The sequence below is a fragment of the Chelonia mydas genome, chromosome 6, assembly GCF_015237465.2.
Source record: "Chelonia mydas isolate rCheMyd1 chromosome 6, rCheMyd1.pri.v2, whole genome shotgun sequence".
NCBI classification, from domain to species: domain Eukaryota; kingdom Metazoa; phylum Chordata; order Testudines; family Cheloniidae; genus Chelonia; species Chelonia mydas.
This window is the reverse complement of record NC_051246.2, coordinates 42,140,197-42,159,988: the sequence shown is the minus strand read 5'-3', so window position 1 is coordinate 42,159,988 and position 19,792 is coordinate 42,140,197. Positions and strand designations below refer to the sequence as shown.

Below are 19,792 nucleotides of genomic sequence, written 5' to 3'. Positions count from 1 at the left end.
CTACAAATTTTAAATTGTGGTTTGTTCTTTCCCCCCCCAACTTCCTTCTTCAGGTATGGCCTCACAAGTCTTGGTCTATCCACCATATGTTTATCAAACCCAGTCAAGTGCCTTTTGTAGTGTGAAGAAACTCAAAGTAGAGCCAAGCAGTTGTGTGTACCACGAAAGAATCTACCCACGGATCTATGTGAATGGTAAAAACTTTGGAATTGCTCATTCTCCCAACAGGGTTAGTACTTACTTTCAGACTAAGAACCCATTTGACAGACCTCGAGGACAGAACTTTTTGTTGCAGACAAGTGCTGTTGCTTTAAAAAATACTGTAGGTGCTACAAATGTGTTAGCAGTGCAGGCGCAACAACTTCAAGTTGAGGCACCTCAGACTGGTACACAGGGAACCAGGTTAGATTTACTGGATGGATCCCAGCGATGTGGATTGAAGCGTAAGAGTGAAGAGTTGAATAATCAAAGTAGCGCAATGCAGATCGTTGATGAACTGTCTATATTACCTGCAATGTTGCAAGCAAATATGGGAAACCCGGTGACGGTTGTGACAACTACTGCAACTTCAAAACAGAGTGGTACCAGTGGAGATGGAGATTATCAGTTAGTACAGCATGAGGTGTTGTGCTCTGTGAAAAATACTTATGAGGTCCTGGATTTCCTTGGGCGAGGGACCTTTGGACAAGTAGTAAAATGTTGGACAAGAGGGACAAATGAGATTGTCGCAATCAAAATTTTGAAGAATCATCCTTCTTATGCACGTCAAGGACAAATAGAAGTGAGCATATTAGCAAGACTAAGTACTGAAAATGCGGATGAGTTTAATTTTGTGAGAGCTTATGAATGCTTTCAGCATCGTAACCATACTTGCTTGGTGTTTGAGATGTTGGAACAGAATTTATATGACTTTCTGAAGCAAAACAAATTCAGCCCTCTACAGCTAAAAGTAATACGGCCAATTCTGCAACAAGTGGCCACTGCACTGAAAAAACTAAAGAGTCTTGGTTTAATCCATGCTGACCTCAAACCGGAGAATATTATGTTGGTGGATCCTGTCCGGCAGCCATACCGGGTTAAAGTAATAGACTTTGGGTCTGCCAGCCACGTGTCAAAGACTGTTTGTTCAACTTATTTACAGTCTCGGTATTACAGGTAGGTGCTTTATTCTATTTTTTTGCTTTGTTTTTTCTTTTTAATGAATATTAAAATTCTCCTCCATGAAAAATAACACCAAAGGGTTTTGAAACTACAGTTTTTCAGACAGTAAATAGTAATTTGATTCAAATTGACCATGTATTCATTTCCTTAATTCTAAAATAAAATAGTTGATCATGATTTTAGATACAGTTTGCTGACTTGAAGAGTATTTACTGCACTGGCAGTAGGTTTGCTCTTTACATTACTACCTACAATGAGTTCCCTCCAGAATTATGTTTTGAATGTTGCATTCTCTCCTAATGCACCATGCAAATACCTCTGATTTGTCAAGCAGACTTTCTAAAAGAGAGCTTTTTTTTTTTTTTTTTTTAAACTTCATGGTATATATTTTTTGTTAGATTGAAAGCCATTAAAACAGAAGTCCCATGTATCAATTACATGCAACTTCCTATGCAGAGTGCCTTTTTCCTTGTCTCACCTAATATACAAATTTCTCTCTTTAAGCAGCTGGAAATAATGTGGTATTTGTAGTGGTATCTTCTATAGAAGGGATTATATATATACTTTCTTTATATTTTTTCTACCATGTATGTACACTTATGCTAGATGCTATGTGCCCTCAACTCCAATCAGTTTCAGTGAACTTCAGGGACTCGTGAAGTGAATCCTGTACTTATGGCTCGTAGAGGTCCCAGCGCCTGGCCTCCAGCCTGAACCTGAACATCTACACTGCTATTTTACAGCCCTACAATCTGTGCCCTGTGAACTCGAGTCAGTTGACATAGGCCAGCCTCAGGTGTTTTATTGAAGCACAGACATACCCAAAATCTTCTCAATGAGGATCCTACAACAAAGAGAAGCTCATGCACAGCTGCTGTTCTCCTTTAGCAGTTCCACTTCTGCCTCCCAGTTCCCCCATTGCTTAATCTCTGACCCAAGTTAAGCACTAAAAAAAACCACAAATGTATACACACACAGCTTCACTGGGAAGCAGTTAAGAGTTGCTACACACACAATGTGCCTGACACAAACTCATAAAAGAGAGGAAATGAAAAATTAAGTGACCTAAGCATGCACATTATTGTTCCCCAATTGGAACAGGATTGGAAGAGGGTAAAGGTGCCAGTCACCTGTAACTTCCTGCCGGGAGTGCCAGTCCCCAGGTGGCATGACTGGGGCTCAAGCTGTTAACATTTAGATGTCTAGCATAGCTAAGACCACAATTCAATAGGTATTGTCTGATCCTGCAAGGTGTTGAATAGCTCCCTACGTAGAGATATTACTACCTCTGATGTTGGCTAGAATATTATCGTTTTGGTTATTGATGTATTATTTTTTTGCTTTGAAAAGTGATGGACCCAGACTGGATGACCCTACTGAAACTTGCATAGGTATACTACTACTATGTCATTTTTCTGCTTCTGATTCAGATTGTACACCAGGCACTGATAGTTGTATCGCATTATTGTATTGACGCAATTATTCTGCTCCCTATTAAACATTTTAGTCTTGTATTTATTCTTTGTGGTTACATCAGCCAATTGACAGTCAGTGTTTTTATAATTTTTGTGGACCCATTAAAATTTACTCACTGTGCTCTCACCATAGAGAGAATGTGGACTATGGAAAGTTCTTATCAGAATAGCATTTTTTTTCTAGCTTTCTTTGAATATGAAAAAATTACAGAATGTAAAACAAAGAAAGGTAAGACTGTCATAAATATTTATTTTCATGGCATAGAATTTGGACGCATTCATCAAGTGGAGTAGGTCTGTATGCTGGAAAACCAACATGTAATCTATTATCCAAGGTATAATTTAGATATTAGTTCCGTTGTATCGCACTGTACCTTGCATGTATAGTGCTTGTTGAATACATACATTTAAAAAGTATTTGTGTATGAAAAAGGTAATATCTCTAAATTAAGAGTGCTCAAATTTTGTAGGTGCATGATTTTTGTGTGCCTACAGTGTCATGTCGCTTTAAGAATTTCTCGCAGAGAGAAGGCGTTAGCCTCATATCGAAGGATTGACGGACAGATGCACGTAGGTGCACATGCTAAGAAAGTATAAAATTTCAATTGTTGTAATTTAATTATAAGGTGCCTTGTAAATAGTCTGGTAGAAGATTATATTATTTACTTCCCAGAGATTTATAATCTTGTAAAGTTATGTTTAAAAACATTTTTAAAAATAATTTTTTATTCAGAGATAATAAGTGTGAATTAGGTTACTGATCTTGCAGCCTTCACGCTGCTGATACAGGTCCACCCACATGGAGCAGGATTGGGGTCAAAATGAATTAAGATATCTATACTGTATTGTATCTCATAACTATATCTATATTTGAAATATATTGAGAATTGGACTTATTTTATTTTTTGCGGGGGAGAGGGGACCCCCAAACCTGTTAATGCTGATACTATTCTAAAACTCTTGTGTTAATCCTCCAACTGGAAACCTAACCTTTGGAAAGAGACTTGAAATTTATTACTTGGAATTTTCTGTCTGTTTCTAGTAACTGCAGTTTCATTTCAGCAAGTTGGGTTGCATTGCGGGTGCATAGCACTGTAGACATTGAGCAATTCAAATTCCTTTTGGGTAGCTTGGCATGCTGTCTGACTAAGGGCATTGCTGTCTAAAGCTAATAGCACTGCTATAACCCTTAATGCTATACAAGCACTTAGATAATGTTACTAATGTTAGATGATAATGGCTTGATCTTGTAAGTTGCTGAGCACCCTCAACTGCCACTGACTTGAATGGCAACCAAGTGTGCTCATCACCTCACAGAACTGAGCTCGAATAAAGAATTTGGAGCGGAAAACAGCAAGGAAGTAGAGGGGAGAGGCATGCTGTTCAGAGATTACATAGCATAAGAGAGCACATAAACAGGGAGGGGGTGGGGGGGATAGAGACACAATTTATTTCACAATAAACAGTGCCTCTTGCCATCCAGGCCAAGATCTGCATCTTTAAAAAATAAATAAATAAATGAATAGTGTGGCCTTCTCTAAATGTTTGTCCTTTATTTTCTTCATCAAATTTATAGCACTGTTGAATTTACATAGAAAAACATAATATATTCAATTTTAATAGAGATGTAATTGGTTTAGATAGAGATTAGCTCTCTTTTTATAAGAGGTTCTATTTAATGAAATGTCCATCAAGAGTAATTTGAAAATAGAGATTTAATAGTTTAATCCGTCTTCTCTCCTCACATTCTCATTCTCATTTGCTGTGTTTACTGTGATCATGTTGATTATACATTGGTGCAAAGCCTTCGTCACTTGCTAATCCTTTCATTTGCTGTCGTGAGTTGTATGTTTAATTCTCACTGGGGAGAATTTTATCATACAGCTGCCCAACAGGGCAAGCAGGGTAAGAGAGATTCTGGATTCAACCCAGATACTTTTCTCACAAACATATTTTACCAAGAAAATAACTGTACAAATATTAGTGTAGTGAGAATGGTGGTTTTTTTTTAAGTATATTTTGAACTATAGATGCAGTCTGTACTATAAGAGCTTTAGGATATAAATGTAGGAACAGACTTGCCCCACTTTCTCACCAAAGCACACACAATCTTGATTCATAGTTATTTTTGAAAATAGGACTTAAGATCCCAAGTCACTTAGACATTTTGTGAAAACTTCGCCCATATACTATTTTTAAAGTTGTATGGTTTTGGAATTAGTATTATTAATAATGATGATAAGAATACAGGTTATTACCACGACACCAATTCATCTACACCCCTTTATTAAATCTAAAGTCTGAATGATATTTGTATAATTGTTCTTAACATATCTAAAAGCTTAAGCAATAAGCAGTTTTTACACCCATACAGTAACAAACATTTATAAACCTTAGATTAGAATACTCACAAAAGGATCATTCCCAGGGATAATCCCCTCCCCCTGGCTAGCTCCAGTATAGTCAGGTAGGATCTGCTAAATACCGCCCTCCTCCCCCGAGAGCTTGGTTCTTTTATACAATGCAACAAATAAATGATGTCTCATTGACTGTTATCCTAGCTAAAAGATTGACTGACTGTTTTTGGCAGTTTGGAGTTGACCCCCTCCTTAAGCCTGGAGAAGACAAGATTTTTACAACTGTGCCTTTTTCTCCAAGCAAACATTGGTATGTTGGGGGTCACTACTGATTCCACACACCTCATTCCAAGCTTAGCATCCTTCCCAAAACTTTGGTTGTTAGATGCCACATTTCTCCTAGTTCTTGAGCATATTATTTTCAAGGCCTTGTTACATTTTGCTAACCACCTACATATTATATAAGCTACAAAGCACGTATATTTTCTTAGCCAAGCTAAACTAATTAATCCTTTATATACCTTTTTAATCCCATACGTGTGCTTTACCGATGAAAGTGGGGCTAATCTGTTTCTACATTTTGCCCGTGTATTAGGAACTGTGCCTGCTTGAATTCTTTAGTTTGCTTGCTCAGCCTTTTAGAAGCAACAGTGCAACCAGTGTAGGGATTTATGCCGCTGCTTTGAGTGGGTGCAGACACACATTATGTGTGTTCCCAGCACACCAAAGCCGTAAAACTTTGCCTAGTGGTACTGATAGGAGTGGTGACTTTAGCTCCTCCCATAGCTATTTAAGGATGGTGCCATCCCAGTCACCTTCAGTTTCTTCTCTCCCACCCCAATGCTTGAGTTGGAGCACTTTTGTGGTATTTTACTTCACAGTTCTCTGTCATTATTTTCTATGCTTTTGTGTATAAAGTCAAATTTGTAGTAGTAGTAGAATTAGCTTAGTAGAATTTAGCCTCTTCTGATGCCTTGACCAGGTTTAATACATTGCCATTTGTGTGGCATGGCTATTCCTGTAAGTGACCTCCGTACTTGATGTATGTTTGTGCCCTGGGGAAGGGCACGTTAAAGAAAGGTGTTCCATCAATAATTCGTTCAAGAAGAGGATGCAGGTGGCCAGAGACTTGAGCTTGATTCAGCACTTTCTTGAGTAGGCCATGAGGCCTGTATTCTCACCAGACACATCCACTGATTGTCAGGCCCCCCAGAGAGTGTCTGAACCAGCATGGGCTGTTTAACCAGATTTGGATTCCTCTCCCAGGAGGGGGAGAGCTCATTCTCCTTCCTCTGGTTCTCCTAGGAAAAGGACTCATAAAACAGACTGGGGCCATTCCGGAGCTAGGAGAGATTCCTTCTCTTCTAAGGGGAGTGCGGTTCCTCCAGTACACGGGATAGAGCAGGACTGTCTACCTGTTCTCCTGTCCTGAAGCGAGAGCAATTGGACTCCATACCATTGACTTCTGCACCATTCATGGGGCATTGGTTGAATCTGGTACCAGTGAAGTCAGTGTCATCACCGATCGTTTCCACCCATGGACTTGCTTTGCCTGTCTTTCATGACTCTTCATTAATTCAGGATCATTTAGCTGTGTTGACCTCTTCATCAATATCCTTGGCCCTGTTGGGCCTGATTGCACACCTGCTGCTGTTGTTGGCAGTCTTCTGCACTACTTCCAATTCCGGGTGAAGAGTCGAGGTCGCCATCCTTTTCCATACTGAGTGGTTTATTGCTTGGAGGTATTAGCTTCGGTGCTGACAACAATTCTTGTGCACACTACATCTATGGGACCAGTGCCAGTTTGGACTTCGGTACTGACGTCTGCTCTCGTACAGTGTGTGATTGCAAGACCCCTATCAGTACTGAAATTGCTGATTTCTTTATCTTTGTTAGTACTTATGCCGCCTGCTTATCTGGGCTTCAGATAAGGCAGGATGTTCACTGGTCCCTCTGGGGGTGGCTTCTCCATTGCCTGAGGACTGTTTGGAAGGTTCTTCAGGGTCAGGCTCAGAGGCATCTTTGTCCTCTTCCCTCTTTGTCCTCTTCCCTTTGCAATACTGCTCTCGAAAGTCATCGAGATCTTCTGGGGATCACCATCAGTATCGAGTTTGGCACCACTTGCATTATAGGGTCTTGGCCCAGCTCCTACTGGCCACCAGTGCTGTACCTCTACTCACAGTGGCCTCCTTGGCACCCCAGGGATATTGTGTAGTGTGTAATATCCTGATGCTTGGTTCAATCCAGGACAAGGTCACCTATTCTGATAGCATCCCCTCCTCAATCTCTGGTACTGCAGCCACAGACTGGGGTTGCTCCTGCTCCTGCTGACTGTTGTTACAGACGCCACAGGAGATTCCATTGGCTCCAATTCCTTCCTTTTCATCACCAGACAATTCTGGGGAGCCAAATTCCTCCTCTCCTGTACATGAGGATTTTAAATTGTAACACGGCCTCTGGAGGCACATGGCTTCAAACTTGGGAATTCAGGTTGAATTTGTTCAGAACATCCATAAGTTGCTGGGTATTCTTCAGTCCTCTGCTCCAGGAAGAGTGGCTTTCCTCATAAATGAAACTGTCGTGGAACCTGCAAAAAGTTTATGGTACACCCTGGCATCCTTACCACCCACAGCGAAGTATATGGATGACAGATATATACCTATGCAGTGTTTTGAATACTTCTTCTTGCATCTGGTGCCTAACTCTCTTGTTGTAATGTCAGGTAATGAGAGGTTAAAATGGGAAATACAAGTCCACTCCAAAAGACAAAGATTCTAAAAGACTGGACGTGTTGGAAAGCAAACTTTATTCTACCTCATCCTTACAAATGTGCGTTGCCAATCAGCAAGTGCTTTTACCAAAGCACTTTATAAATTGTGAGGCTATGGCAACATTTACAGATAAGTTCAGGCTCTTTGGGTTTCTGGGGCCATAGAGAAAGGTCCCCTGTGGCATCAGGGAAGTGGATTTTACTCATGGTACTTCGTCATCCCCATATTCCAAGGAGAGATGAGACCTATTCTTGATGTACCACGGTCTGAACAAATACATGAGTCCACATAGTTACTGTAGCTACTATTCTTCCCACTTTGAATCACAACTGGTTTGCTACACTCAATCTTAAGGATGCTTGCTTCCATGTGATGATTTTCCTGAGCCATAGGAGGTGTCTGAGATTTGTAGTGGCAGGTCAGCATTATCGGAACACTGTGCTTCCCTTTGTTCTTGGCTCAGCAGGTATTTACCAAATGTGTGACTGTAGCAGCATATTTCAGAAAAAGAAGAATTCATGTGTTTCCACACCTGGACAATTGGTTAGTGAGGAGCAAGTAAAAAACCAAGTAAACTCCAATTCACACTTGATCTCTTCAATCATCTGGGTCCGATTTTGAACAGAGAAAATTCAATGGTAATGGCAACACAAAAAATTGAGTTCATTTCGGCCCTACTAGACTCTCTCCAAGTTTTGAGGGCATTTCTACAGAATGAACGATTTCAAACAATTTGTTGCCTGTGCCTGCCTATCTGCTCTCACCCTTCAGCTAGAATTTGTGTATGCCTGAAGTTACTAAGTGATCTGGTGGCATGTACTTACGTGGTCCAGCACATAATAGGTTGCGGAGTGCACCTGGGGACAATGAAGGTCCAAGGTTTGTGGATAGAGCAGGAATCTCTCCTTCATGTCAATGTCCTGGAGCTTCACGCCATTTACAATGAATGCAGAACTATTTGGATGTAGAATGAAGACACAGCAATTCATATGATCACCAGTTACACCACTGCAGTGTATTAAGTGAACAAGCAAGGAGGAGTTGCTCCAAGCAGCTTTGTCAGGAGGCAAAGTTTTGGCAGTTTTCTATCAAGGAGAATGTAATTCCCACAGCTGCTCCAGAATCATTTGGTCAATCACCTCAGCAGGAATTTTTTCCAGAATCATGAGTGGTCTCTGAAGAACAGTATGCTAAGCTCCATCTCTGTAGATGGGAGCATTCTGACCATCAATCTTTTTGTCAGAAAAGACAGCAAGAAGTGACCTCAGTTTTGCGCTCAAGTGGGTCTCAGTACCAGCTCCTAAACCTTCTGTCTCATTTTGATGTATGCTTTTTCCCCAGTCCCACTCATTCCTTGGGTTATTCTCAAATTGAAGCTGAATCATGCCAGAATTCATGCTCAGACTGAAGTTGATTTCTGATTCCACCAGCTTGGCCAGTACAGTGTTGATTTTCTAATCTTATCAAAATGGAATTTGAGGAAGTTTTAGAACTCAGCTTCTGACTAATTTTATCTGTTTTTCAAATTGCCTAGCAAATTGGCAAAGAAACAACAGTTGTGGTTCAATTTCTTAATTATACAAAGTATTTTTACCCAAGAAAGATTTTACCCCATCTCTTCCCAACACAGTGACTCAACACCATGGTCAGATTTGGCATCCAATGCTGAGCAGTCTGGATCTCACAGCATGGATGCTGCATGAATAGATGAAGAAGAGGAATGCTGTTTGGAAGCTGCTAGACAGATAGTACCGAACAGTAGAAAACTCTGCCAGAGTTACCTACTGGGTCAAATGGAAGTGGTTTTTGATTTGTGCTTTAGCCCATAGGATTCAACCAATGCTAGCCTGTGTTCAGAACTTTTTGGAGCATCTGTTACCTCTTCAGTCTTCTGGTCTGTCTCTCAGTCCTTGAAGGTCCACTTAGTGGCAATCTTGGGTTTCTGTCCTTTGACCCCAGGAAAGTCAATTTTCTCGAACTCCATGGTGGTGAGATATCTAAGAGGAATCATCTGTCTCTTTCCACTGGTGAAAAAAGTGGTTCCTTTGTGGGACCTTAATGCTGGCTGCCCTTATGGGTCCTCCATTTGAACCCCTGGTAACGTGTTCTCTGTCTTTCCAGTGCCAAAAATAAGCCTTTCTTGTTGCTATGACATGTGCATGGGAATAAGTGAACTACTGTCTTTTATGTTAGAGACCCTGTGTATGCAATTTTTCAAGGACAAAGTGACCCTAAGGCTGTATTTTGACTGCAGTATTTTCATAGTTTTCACTAAACCAAATATACTTATTGGTAGTCTTTCCTAAGCCACAGTCGAAAACAGATGAGCAGTGCTTTCATACGTTGGGTGCGACATGATGCCTGGCATTTTATTTGGAGAGGACTAAACCTTTTGTTTATCACCTTACCTTTTGTCTCCTATGCAGATTTGATGAAGGGTCAGGTGGTCTCTGCCCAGGCAATTTCTAGGTGGATAACTATGATGGCATATGGAGCAGCTCAGACCACAACCTCCACAAGGGTTATGGGCTCATTCAACTACGGTCCAAGAGACATCGATTGCATTTCTCAGTGATGTTTCGATATTTGGCACTTGCACCCTGTTGTTCTGTACATACTCTGACCAAGCATTATGCTATTACAGTTGTGTCTAGATCGAATGCAAACTTTGGGAAGACAGTTAGACTCTGAACCCCATCTCCTACTAGTACAGCTTCCGCAGAAGTAGTATTCATCTGCAACCACAAAGGAAAAGCTTATTTTCCTGTGTGGAAACTGTTCAAGATGGGGGTGCTAATGTGTATTCCATGACCAGTCCTCCATCCCTCTGCATCGGAGTCTCAACTCATGATGTTTAGTTTGAAGGACATCTTGAAGAACAGTAATTGTACAGGTAGGTAAGCATCTTTTCTCACCCATTCTATTTCTTAAATTTCTCACCAGCTTTCTACCACTGCAGGGAACTCATTGCTTTTTTGTTGTCATTCTGCTAACTAGGAAAATGGTCAGTTTCTTAAAGCAAATTACCACTTTTTTGTTGTGTCCAAGCTATTCCTACTACAGTGAAAAAAAGTTGCTTTGAAAAATATATAATCCTGAGGAAAAAACAATGAGGAGTCCTTGTGGCACTTTAGAGACTAACTAATTTATTTGGGCATAAGATGAAAGTTTATGTCCAAATAAATTTGTTAGTCTCTAAAGTGCTACAGTTACTCCTCATTGTTTTTGCTGATACAGGCTACCACAGCTACTACTCTGAAACCTATAATCCTGAGAAAATTCTATCCTAGCCAAATGCTTCAGTGATGTGAACAAATTCCTAACTAAAAGTAAAATATTCTGTCCATAATACTGTCTGTATTCTATAAAATAATGGGTAGAACTACAAAATAGACAGTCTTCAATGTCAAATTTATCTGAAATTTCGGTATAAGATCATAAAAACGATTTGGTTTGATACTTGTCAGTAAAATACATATTAAGTTAATGCCTAATCAAAAATCACCAAACAAATGTAAATTAAGAAGATGTGACTGTATCGACATATGCTGTTCTTGAAGTTTTCAGTAAAAAAAATTTCAATTTACATTAATAAACAATTAGTTAAAATATTGAGGTGTAACTACTTCATGTCCAAGGGATGGGGGTTCCACGACCACCGCTCCCAAGAGAAGGAGGCAGGTGGTGGTGGTCGGGGACTCTCTCCTCAGGGGGACTGAGTCATCTATCTGCCGCCCCGACCGGGAAAACTGAGAAGTCTGCTGCTTGCCAGGACCTAGGATTCATGAAGTGACGAAGAGACTGCCGAGACTCATCAAGCCCTCGGATCGCTACCCCTTCCTGCTTCTCCACGTGGGCGCCAATGATACTGCCAAGAATGACCTTGAGCGGATCACTGCAGACTACATGGCTCTGGGAAGAAGGATAAAGGAGTTTGAGGCACAAGTCCATCCTCCCCGTAGAAGGAAAAGGCCTGGGTAGAGACCATCGAATTGTGGAAGTCAATGAATTCCTACGCAGGAGGTGTCGGAGAGAAGGCTTTGGATTCTTTGACCGTGGGATGGTGTTCCAAGAAGGAGGAGTGCTAGGCAGAGATGGGCTCCACCTAACAAAGAGAGGGAAGAGCATCTTCGCAAGCAGGCTCGCTAACCTAGTGAGGAGGGCTTTAAACTAGGTTCACGGGGAAGGAGACCAAAGCCCTGAGGTAAGTGGGGACGTGGGGTACCGGGAGGAAGCATGAGCAGGAGAGTGTGAGAGGGGAGGGCTCCTGCCTCATACAAAGAGAGCAGGACAAACAGCAAGTTATCTCAAGTGCTTATACACAAATGCAAGAAGCCTGGGAAACAAGCAGGGAGAACTGGAAGTCTTGGCACAGTCAAGGAATTATGATGTGATTGGAATAACAGAGACTTGGTGGGATAACTCACCTGACTGGAGTACTGTCATGGGTGGATATAAACTGTTCAGGAAGGACAGGCAGGGCAGAAAAGGTGGGGGAGTTGCATTTTATGTAAGAGAGCAGTATGACTGCTCAGATCTCCGGTATGAAACTGCAGAAAAACATGAGAGTCTCTGGATTAAGTTTAGAAGTGTGAGCAACAAGGGTGATGTCGTGGTGGGAGTCTACTATAGACCACCGGACCAGGGGGATGAGGTGGACAAGGCTTTCTTCCGGCAACTAACGGAAGTTACTAGATCACAGACCCTGGTTCTCATGGGAGACTTCAATCACCCTGATATCTGCTGGGAGAGCAATACAGCGGTGCACAGGCAATCCAGGAAGTTTTTGGAAAGTGTAGGGGACAATTTCCTGGTGCAAGTGCTGGAGGAACCAACTGGGGCAGAGCTCTTCTTGACCTGCTGCTCACAAACCGTGAAGAATTAGTAGGGGAAGCAAAAGTGGATGGGAACCTGGGAGGCAGTGACCATGAGATGGTCGAGTTCAGGATCCTGACACAAGGAAGAAAGGAGAGCAGCAGAATATGGACCCTACAGGAGTGAAATCAGGAAGGCCAAATCACACCTGGAGTTGCAGCGAGCAAGAGATGTTAAGAGTAACAAGGAGGGTTTCTTCAGGTATGTTAGCAACAAGAAGAAAGTCAAGGAAAGCGTGGGCCCCTTACTGAATGAGGGAAGCAACCTTGTGACAGAGGATGCGGAAAAAGCTAATGTACTCAATGCTTTTTTTACCTTTATCTTCACGAACAAGGTCAGCTCCCAGACTACTGCACTGGGCAGCACAGCATGGGGAGGAGGTGACCAGCCCTCTGTGGAGAAAGAAGTGGTTCAGGACTATTTAGAAAAGCTGGACGAGCACAAGTCCATGGGGCCGGATGTGCTGCATCCGAGAGTGCTAAAGGAGTTGGCAGATGTGATTGCAGAGCCATTGGCCATTATCTTTAAAAACTCATGGTGATCGGGGGAGGTCCCAGATGACAGGAAAAAGGCTAATGTAGTGCCCATCTTTAAAAAGGGGAAGAAGGAGGATCCTGGGAACTACAGGCCAGTCAGCCTCACCTCAGTCCCTGGAAAAATCATGGAGCAGGTCCTCAAGGAGTCAATTCTGAAGCACTTAGAGGAGAGGAAAGTGATCAGGAACAGTCAGCATGGATTCACCAAGGGCAAGTCATGCCTGACTAATCTAATTGCCTTCTATGACAAGATAACTGGTTTTGTGGATGAGGGGAAATCGGTGGACGTGTTGTTCCTTGACTTTAGCAAAGCTTTTGACACTGTCTCCCACGGTATTCTTGCCAGCAAGTTAAAAAAGTATGGGCTGGATGAATGGACTATACGGTGGATAGAAAGTTGGCTAGATTGTCGGGCTCAACGGGTAGTGATCAATGGCTCCATGTCTAGTTGGCAGCCGGTATCAAGTGGAGTGCCCCAAGGGTCAGTCCTGGGGCCGATTTTGTTCAATATCTTCATAAATGATCTGGAGGATGGTGTGGATTGCACCCTCAGCAAGTTTGCAGATGACACTAAACTGGGAGGAGAGGTAGATACGCTGGAGGGTAGGGATAGGATAGAGTGCCCTAGACAAATTAGAGGATTGGGCCAAAAGAAACTGATGAGATTCAACAAGGATAAGTGCAGAGTCCTGCACTTAGGACGGAAGAATCTCATGCACCGCGACAAGACTAGGGACCGAATGGCTAGGCAGCAGTTCTGGAGAAAAGGACCTAGGGGTTACAGTGGATGAGAAGCTGGATATGAGTCAACAGTGTGCCCTTGTTGCCAAGAAGGCCAATGGCATTTTGGGTTGTATAAGTAGGGGCATTGCCAGCAGATCAAGGGATGTGATCGTTCCCCTCTATTTGACATTGGTGAAGCCTCATCTGGAGTACTGTGTCCAGTTTTGGGCCCCACGCTACAAGAAGGATGTGGAAAAATTGGAAAGAGTCCAGCGGAGGGCAACAAAAATGATTAGGGGACTAAAATACATGACTTATGAGGAGAGGCTGAGGGAACTGGGATTGTTTAGTCTGTGGAAGAGAAGAATGAGGGGGGATTTGATTGCTGCTTTCAACTATCTGAAAGGGGGTTCCAAAGAGGATGGCTCTAGACTGTTCTCAGTGGTAGCAGATGACAGAACGAGGAGTAATGGTCTCAAGTTGCAGTGGGGAAGGCTTAGGTTGGATATTAGGAAAAACTTTTTCACTAGGAGGGTGGTGAAACACTGGAATGCGTTACCTAGGAAGGTAGAAGTTTTTAAGGTCAGACTTGACAAAGCCCTGGATGGGATGATTTAGTTGGGGATTGGCCCTGCTTTGAGCAGGGGGTTGGACTAGATGACCTCCTGAGGTCCCTTCGAACCCTGATATTCTATGATTCTATGATATGTTATGAATATAGGCCCTGATTCTTCAGACATTACACAAGCTAAATTTGAAGTATTGAAGTAAATGGTACTTGTCACTTGCTTAATATTTAAGCATGTGCATATGTATTTCAGGATTATAGAATCATAGACTGTATGATCATGTAATACGTACGCACATGCTTTAATATTTAAGCATGTGTGTATGTATTTCAAAATCAAAGCGTTTTTAGACCACGAGTGTTGTTACATTTTCTTAAAATGGAATTTTTCTTCTTCTCTGTGAAATTTCCAGAAACTAGATAAGAGAGGGGAAAAAAAAAAACAGGAGTTAAATGGACTGTTTTCAGTATAGCAAGAAGTTGAAGGTGTTGCAGTGTTCTGTACTAGGACTTCCTCAGATAGGGATGGGCATACGTTGGATGCAATTGGAAGAAAGATATACTCCTCCACTGCCCTGGATTTGCATGTGGCAAATTACAAGGTTTTTTTCCTCTTGACAGACCACCACCTCCTTATAGAACTCTAACTTCATCCTGGGCTCGTTACTTGAGCAAAGTTCATAACTTGGTTGCTAATGGAAGAACATCAGCCAGGCATGCTCTGAGGGCCACTTATAACACCTCAGATTCAACAACCAGGGCTGTGGCCACTGATATAGTTTGGAGACTATACTCGTGGTTTGAACATCAGACTGGCCCCAGACCGAGAAGTTGATTGAAGATTTGCCCTTTGAGCGTTCCTACTTTTTTAGTAATAAGGTGGATGACAGTCTAGAAAAGTTGAAAACTGGGAGCGATAGCCTAGCCTCTGGGACTCCTTCAGTCTGCATCTACTGCTAAAAAAGAGCTATATTATACACACTTTCAATTTCAAAGACAGTCTCCTGTTGTTCAACATCAACAGAGTACCCAATCTCAGAGGCATTAGCAGTCTCTAGCCTCTTCTACAATGGCTCCTGTAAAAAGAATGCAATACAGAAGCAGGATCTTCATCCTGCTTGTCTTCACTACCATCTCCCCTCCCAGCCATTACTTTTGACAGGAGCTAGAGAGCCACACACTTCTCCTTCTGTAGTTTTGACCTTTTCCCCCATTCTCTTTAGCCTGGTGTGAGTACTTCATATCACTGGGTTTTAGATACCTTCAGACTATTATACAATCCAATTTCAAACCAGATCTCGCTCTCTCCCCCCTCCCCTTTGGGAGCCCTTCTCACAAGAAACTCATACTGGACTAGCTACGTTCCTTTCAAAAGGATGAAATAGAGGAGGTTCCTGTGCAACACAATGGAAATAGGTTTTACTCCATATTTTTCCAAATTCCCCAAACTCTCAAGGATCAGTCTGTTTGTAAACACCGTAGTTTTTGCTGAGGCTTCTGCATATCATGGCCTCATCAACTTACGTAAAATGTTTTTCCTGCTTAACAGTGAGGCCCCTTCAGCAGTGAGTAGCATCACATTACATACTTAGCCTGAAAAGGAAGGTAATCATCTTCTTTCTTTACTTCAAACTCCGCCGCGCTCCCCCCCCCCCCCCCCCCCCCATGCTTCAGTAGCTTCACTGGTGAGAGATCAGAGATTGTGTGCTCTGGGGAGTGTCATTCAATTATCCATCCCCTACTATTATGACGATGCCAGACTCTTCCAATCTAGGTTAGAGTGCTCATTGCTAGGACTTCTGTGTACATTGCCGGTGAAATACCTGGGAGTTCAAACTCCGCATTAGTGTCCTGGAACTCAGAGTGTTGAGATGGGCCCTAAAGGTCTTCTGCTCCTCCATACAAAATCACATGGTATAGATGCCCACAGACAATACTATGTCTATGTATTATATATATAATTTGAGGAGCACATTCAAATCCTGTCTGCAGAGGCAAAGTATCTGCCATCATATTTACATGATAATAGGAAGAGAATGTGCAGGCGCATGCACTAAACGGGAAGTTGTATGATCAACATGAATAGTGCTAAACCAGTCTGTGACATCCTTATTCTTCCTCAGGTGGGAGAAATCACTAGTTGAACAGAGCTCACAGGGACAGAAAATCACAATCAGCATTTCTGTTGGACTGGAGCAGTTATCTCCCCTACGCCCCTCTGCCCCTCACACCCTCTGATCATCAGTCATAAGGAAAATCAGACAGCACAGAAGCATTGTGGCCCAAACAGAACGGGTCCACAGATTTTCTACTGGAGGGACTTGCTGTTTGCCTTCGGAGATTGTTTCAGGTAGGGTATGTTCTGACAAAGGGTCCAGTCAGAACTATTGCAATCCAGCAAGAACTCTGCCCTGAAGTACTACACACTGAAATGGACATAGTTTGTGTTGGGTGAAGACTGAAGGGTTAACGGTGTCATGGGTGGGTATCCCTGCAATTTAGAATGTCTGTTGTATTAGAAATCACAGGGGCTAGTGGTAACTTTCCTTACGGTTCATTTGGCAGCTGTCTTGGCTTTCCACAGCTTGGTCAGGATAAACCTATATTCTCTCACCCCACAGTTCCACATTTCCTTAAGGGATCGAGTAACGTGTATACACTTTAGGAGAACCTCACCTACCTGAGACTTAATCTAGTCCTGACAATGCTTATGGGTCCACCCTATCAGCACCTGGCTCAGACAGTCTTTATATATGTCTGTCAAAACAGTGTTCTTAACAGCCATCACCTCTGCAAAGAGGGTTAGTGAGCTTTAGTGTCTTAATGGCCACTCCACCCTATGTGGTTGTACACAGGAAAAAAAATTGTCATGATGCCTCACTTTAGCTTTTGCCTAAGGTTGTTTCCAGTTTTCTCATTGCAATGTATCTCCCTCCCCATTTGCTTCCCCAGACCCCATGCTCACCCACAGGAGTCCCATTTGCACTCACTGAATGTTAAAAGAGCTCTGTGTTCTTGCTTACAAAGGTTCAAACCCTGTGGGAAATCAGACTGTGGATTACAGGGAGAGATGTAGAGGGGAATTTAGTTGTAAGTAATCGCTAGCCCACTGGATTAAGAGATGTATTGAACACTGCTCCTCTTTAGCCAAGAGGCCAGGACATAGGTGGTTCAAGACATACTCCTCTAGAGAAACTCCACAAGCTACATTCCTAGCTTGTCTAAGACAAGTTCCCCTGATAAAGATTTGGAAAGCATCAACATCAGTATCCATAGTTTCACTAAGCACTATCTTTAGACTGGGCATTCTGTTCTGATACTCGAATTGATAAAGTGATGCTACGGTCCATTTTTACCTAGAATGCCTTGCCTTGCCTTCTGTTCTGTGATGGTGGCACTGCTTGCTAATCTCCCATTACTAGGAATGCACAGAGGTCCTCAAAGAAGAAAGAGGGGTCTTGTATGGCTAACTGTTCTTTGAGAGTTGCCTCTCTGCAGTCTCACAACAACCTGCCTTCTCCTCTGCTTTGGAGTTCTTTCTATTTCAGAACTCTTTAGTCTAAGGAGAGGGAATTGAGGTGGGCAGGGGGTACACAGGTGGAGCTGATCTTATCAACCAAACGCAAGTGTTCCTGCACACCCCAGCAGATACGGTTCTTTTCATAGAGTTCTGCAGCTTGACACGAGAGGCTCCATGACCAATTAGTGTGAATGCACAGAGGCAATCATTGCAGAACAGTTCCCAGTGAGTAGCCCCTCTTTTCTGCATGGAGTCCCAGGCACTTCTAATTAAGAGTTTTCTCCTCAGGATTTTCATTCCGTTGTCCTGATTTGCCTATGCCACCAAAGCTATCTCAACTTAGCAACAATACTAGACTTGTTACTAATTCCTGGTGTTGCCCACTGGCCTCTCTTCTGCTCCTCTGGTTTTCATGAAGCTGATGGTAGTTCTGATTCCCAGTCTAAGACAGAAATCTACTTATATAGTCTCACTATTTGTATAGGAATTATATCTTTCTGTAACGACTTGGCCTTTTTAATTGGTCAAGTCCCAGGCTGCTTCTTCCATTTTCAGAGAAGCCCTCCCAAAATACTTGGTGGTATACCAGTTCTTATCAAACAAACATGGTTGTAACCCAATTGCTGAAGGAAAGATTTCACAAAATCTGGCATTTCATCAGGGAACTCTTCAGGTATCTGACCTCCAATGTCTTCATTTAATTGGGCTGATGGTGACCTATGTGGAAACAGGTTCATGGTAATTCTGCACCCATACTCTAAATTTTCCTGATTTATCAGTTAAATTTACTAAATCAAATTTACTGAATCAAGAACCATGTTATTTTCTGCATTTCTGAGAGAGCTGAGATGGGCCCCCATTCATCTCAGGGAAATTAGTCATCCCAGGGATCTCATCACAACTGCTTTCTGGAGCTGCAGTTCACGGGAGGATGTTCTCATTCTACTCCTAAAACTCCCGCTGGATTTAACAGCCGTTCATATGAAAAGTGACAATTGCATGTAAATGGAATTACCAGAATGGAGCAAAAGTGTAAACAAACAAACAAACAACCCCACCACAATCCTGAATGAAACAAGAAATTTTCATGGTCTTGTACCATGTTGATCAAAGCCACTTACAAGGAGCAGTCTACAGGTTGACTGGGCAGGCAGATGACAGGTAGTTGCAGGAGAATGAGTAGTCAACTGTGTTTCTCCAGACTCTTACGGATTTCTGGTCTACATCCTTGGACCCTTCCAATTCAGTGGGACCTTTTAGTCCAGGGACATGAGGGATTGCTTCCAATAGGATGGATATTCAGGAGAGCTCATGGACTTTTTGCTCAGAATTTTAGAAATAGTTTGCTTATCTGGGAGTTTCAAGAGATTTTGAGAACTTGAAAGTGCAAGAATCTTATTTTTCATGACCAAGGTGACGTATTGAATTTCCTTCTAGGTGGGCTGTATTTGGATCTGAGAGCTAGTTTCATGATGGTCCAAATCTTAGTGTAAGGAGAACTATGGCTTTCCCTTCCACTTTTGGTCCCTTCATTTTTGCTGCATCCTTATGTTTCCTAGTTCCTTAAAGCTCCGTCCCTGTAGAAACTCCTGGTCATAAGAGTAGAAGAACATTTAGGTGCTACAGCAGAGGTGGGCAAACTACAGCCTGCGGGCCACATCCGGCCAATGGGACCCTCTTGCCTGGCCCCTGGAGTTGGGGGGGGGGGCAGTCAGGGGCAGGGGTTCCAGGGGCAGTCAGGGAGAAGGGATGTTTGGATGGGGCAAGGGTCCTGGGGCGCAGTCAGGAATGGGGGGGGGTTGGATG

The 19,792-nt window shown here is 42.5% G+C and overlaps 1 protein-coding gene across 10 annotated transcripts in view; it reads left to right on the top strand.

Moving 5' to 3' along the window:
- HIPK3 (homeodomain interacting protein kinase 3) overlaps positions 1-19,792 on the top strand; it is a 157,440-nt gene that overhangs the window by 37,196 nt on the left and 100,452 nt on the right. For all 10 annotated transcript variants that reach the window (XM_043550171.1, XM_037899877.2, XM_043550170.1 and 7 more), the window contains one exon: positions 54-1,155. In XM_043550171.1, coding sequence (XP_043406106.1) covers positions 56-1,155 — 1,100 coding nt within the window. In that variant the 5' untranslated portion in view covers positions 54-55. The remainder of the gene's footprint in view (positions 1-53; positions 1,156-19,792) is intronic.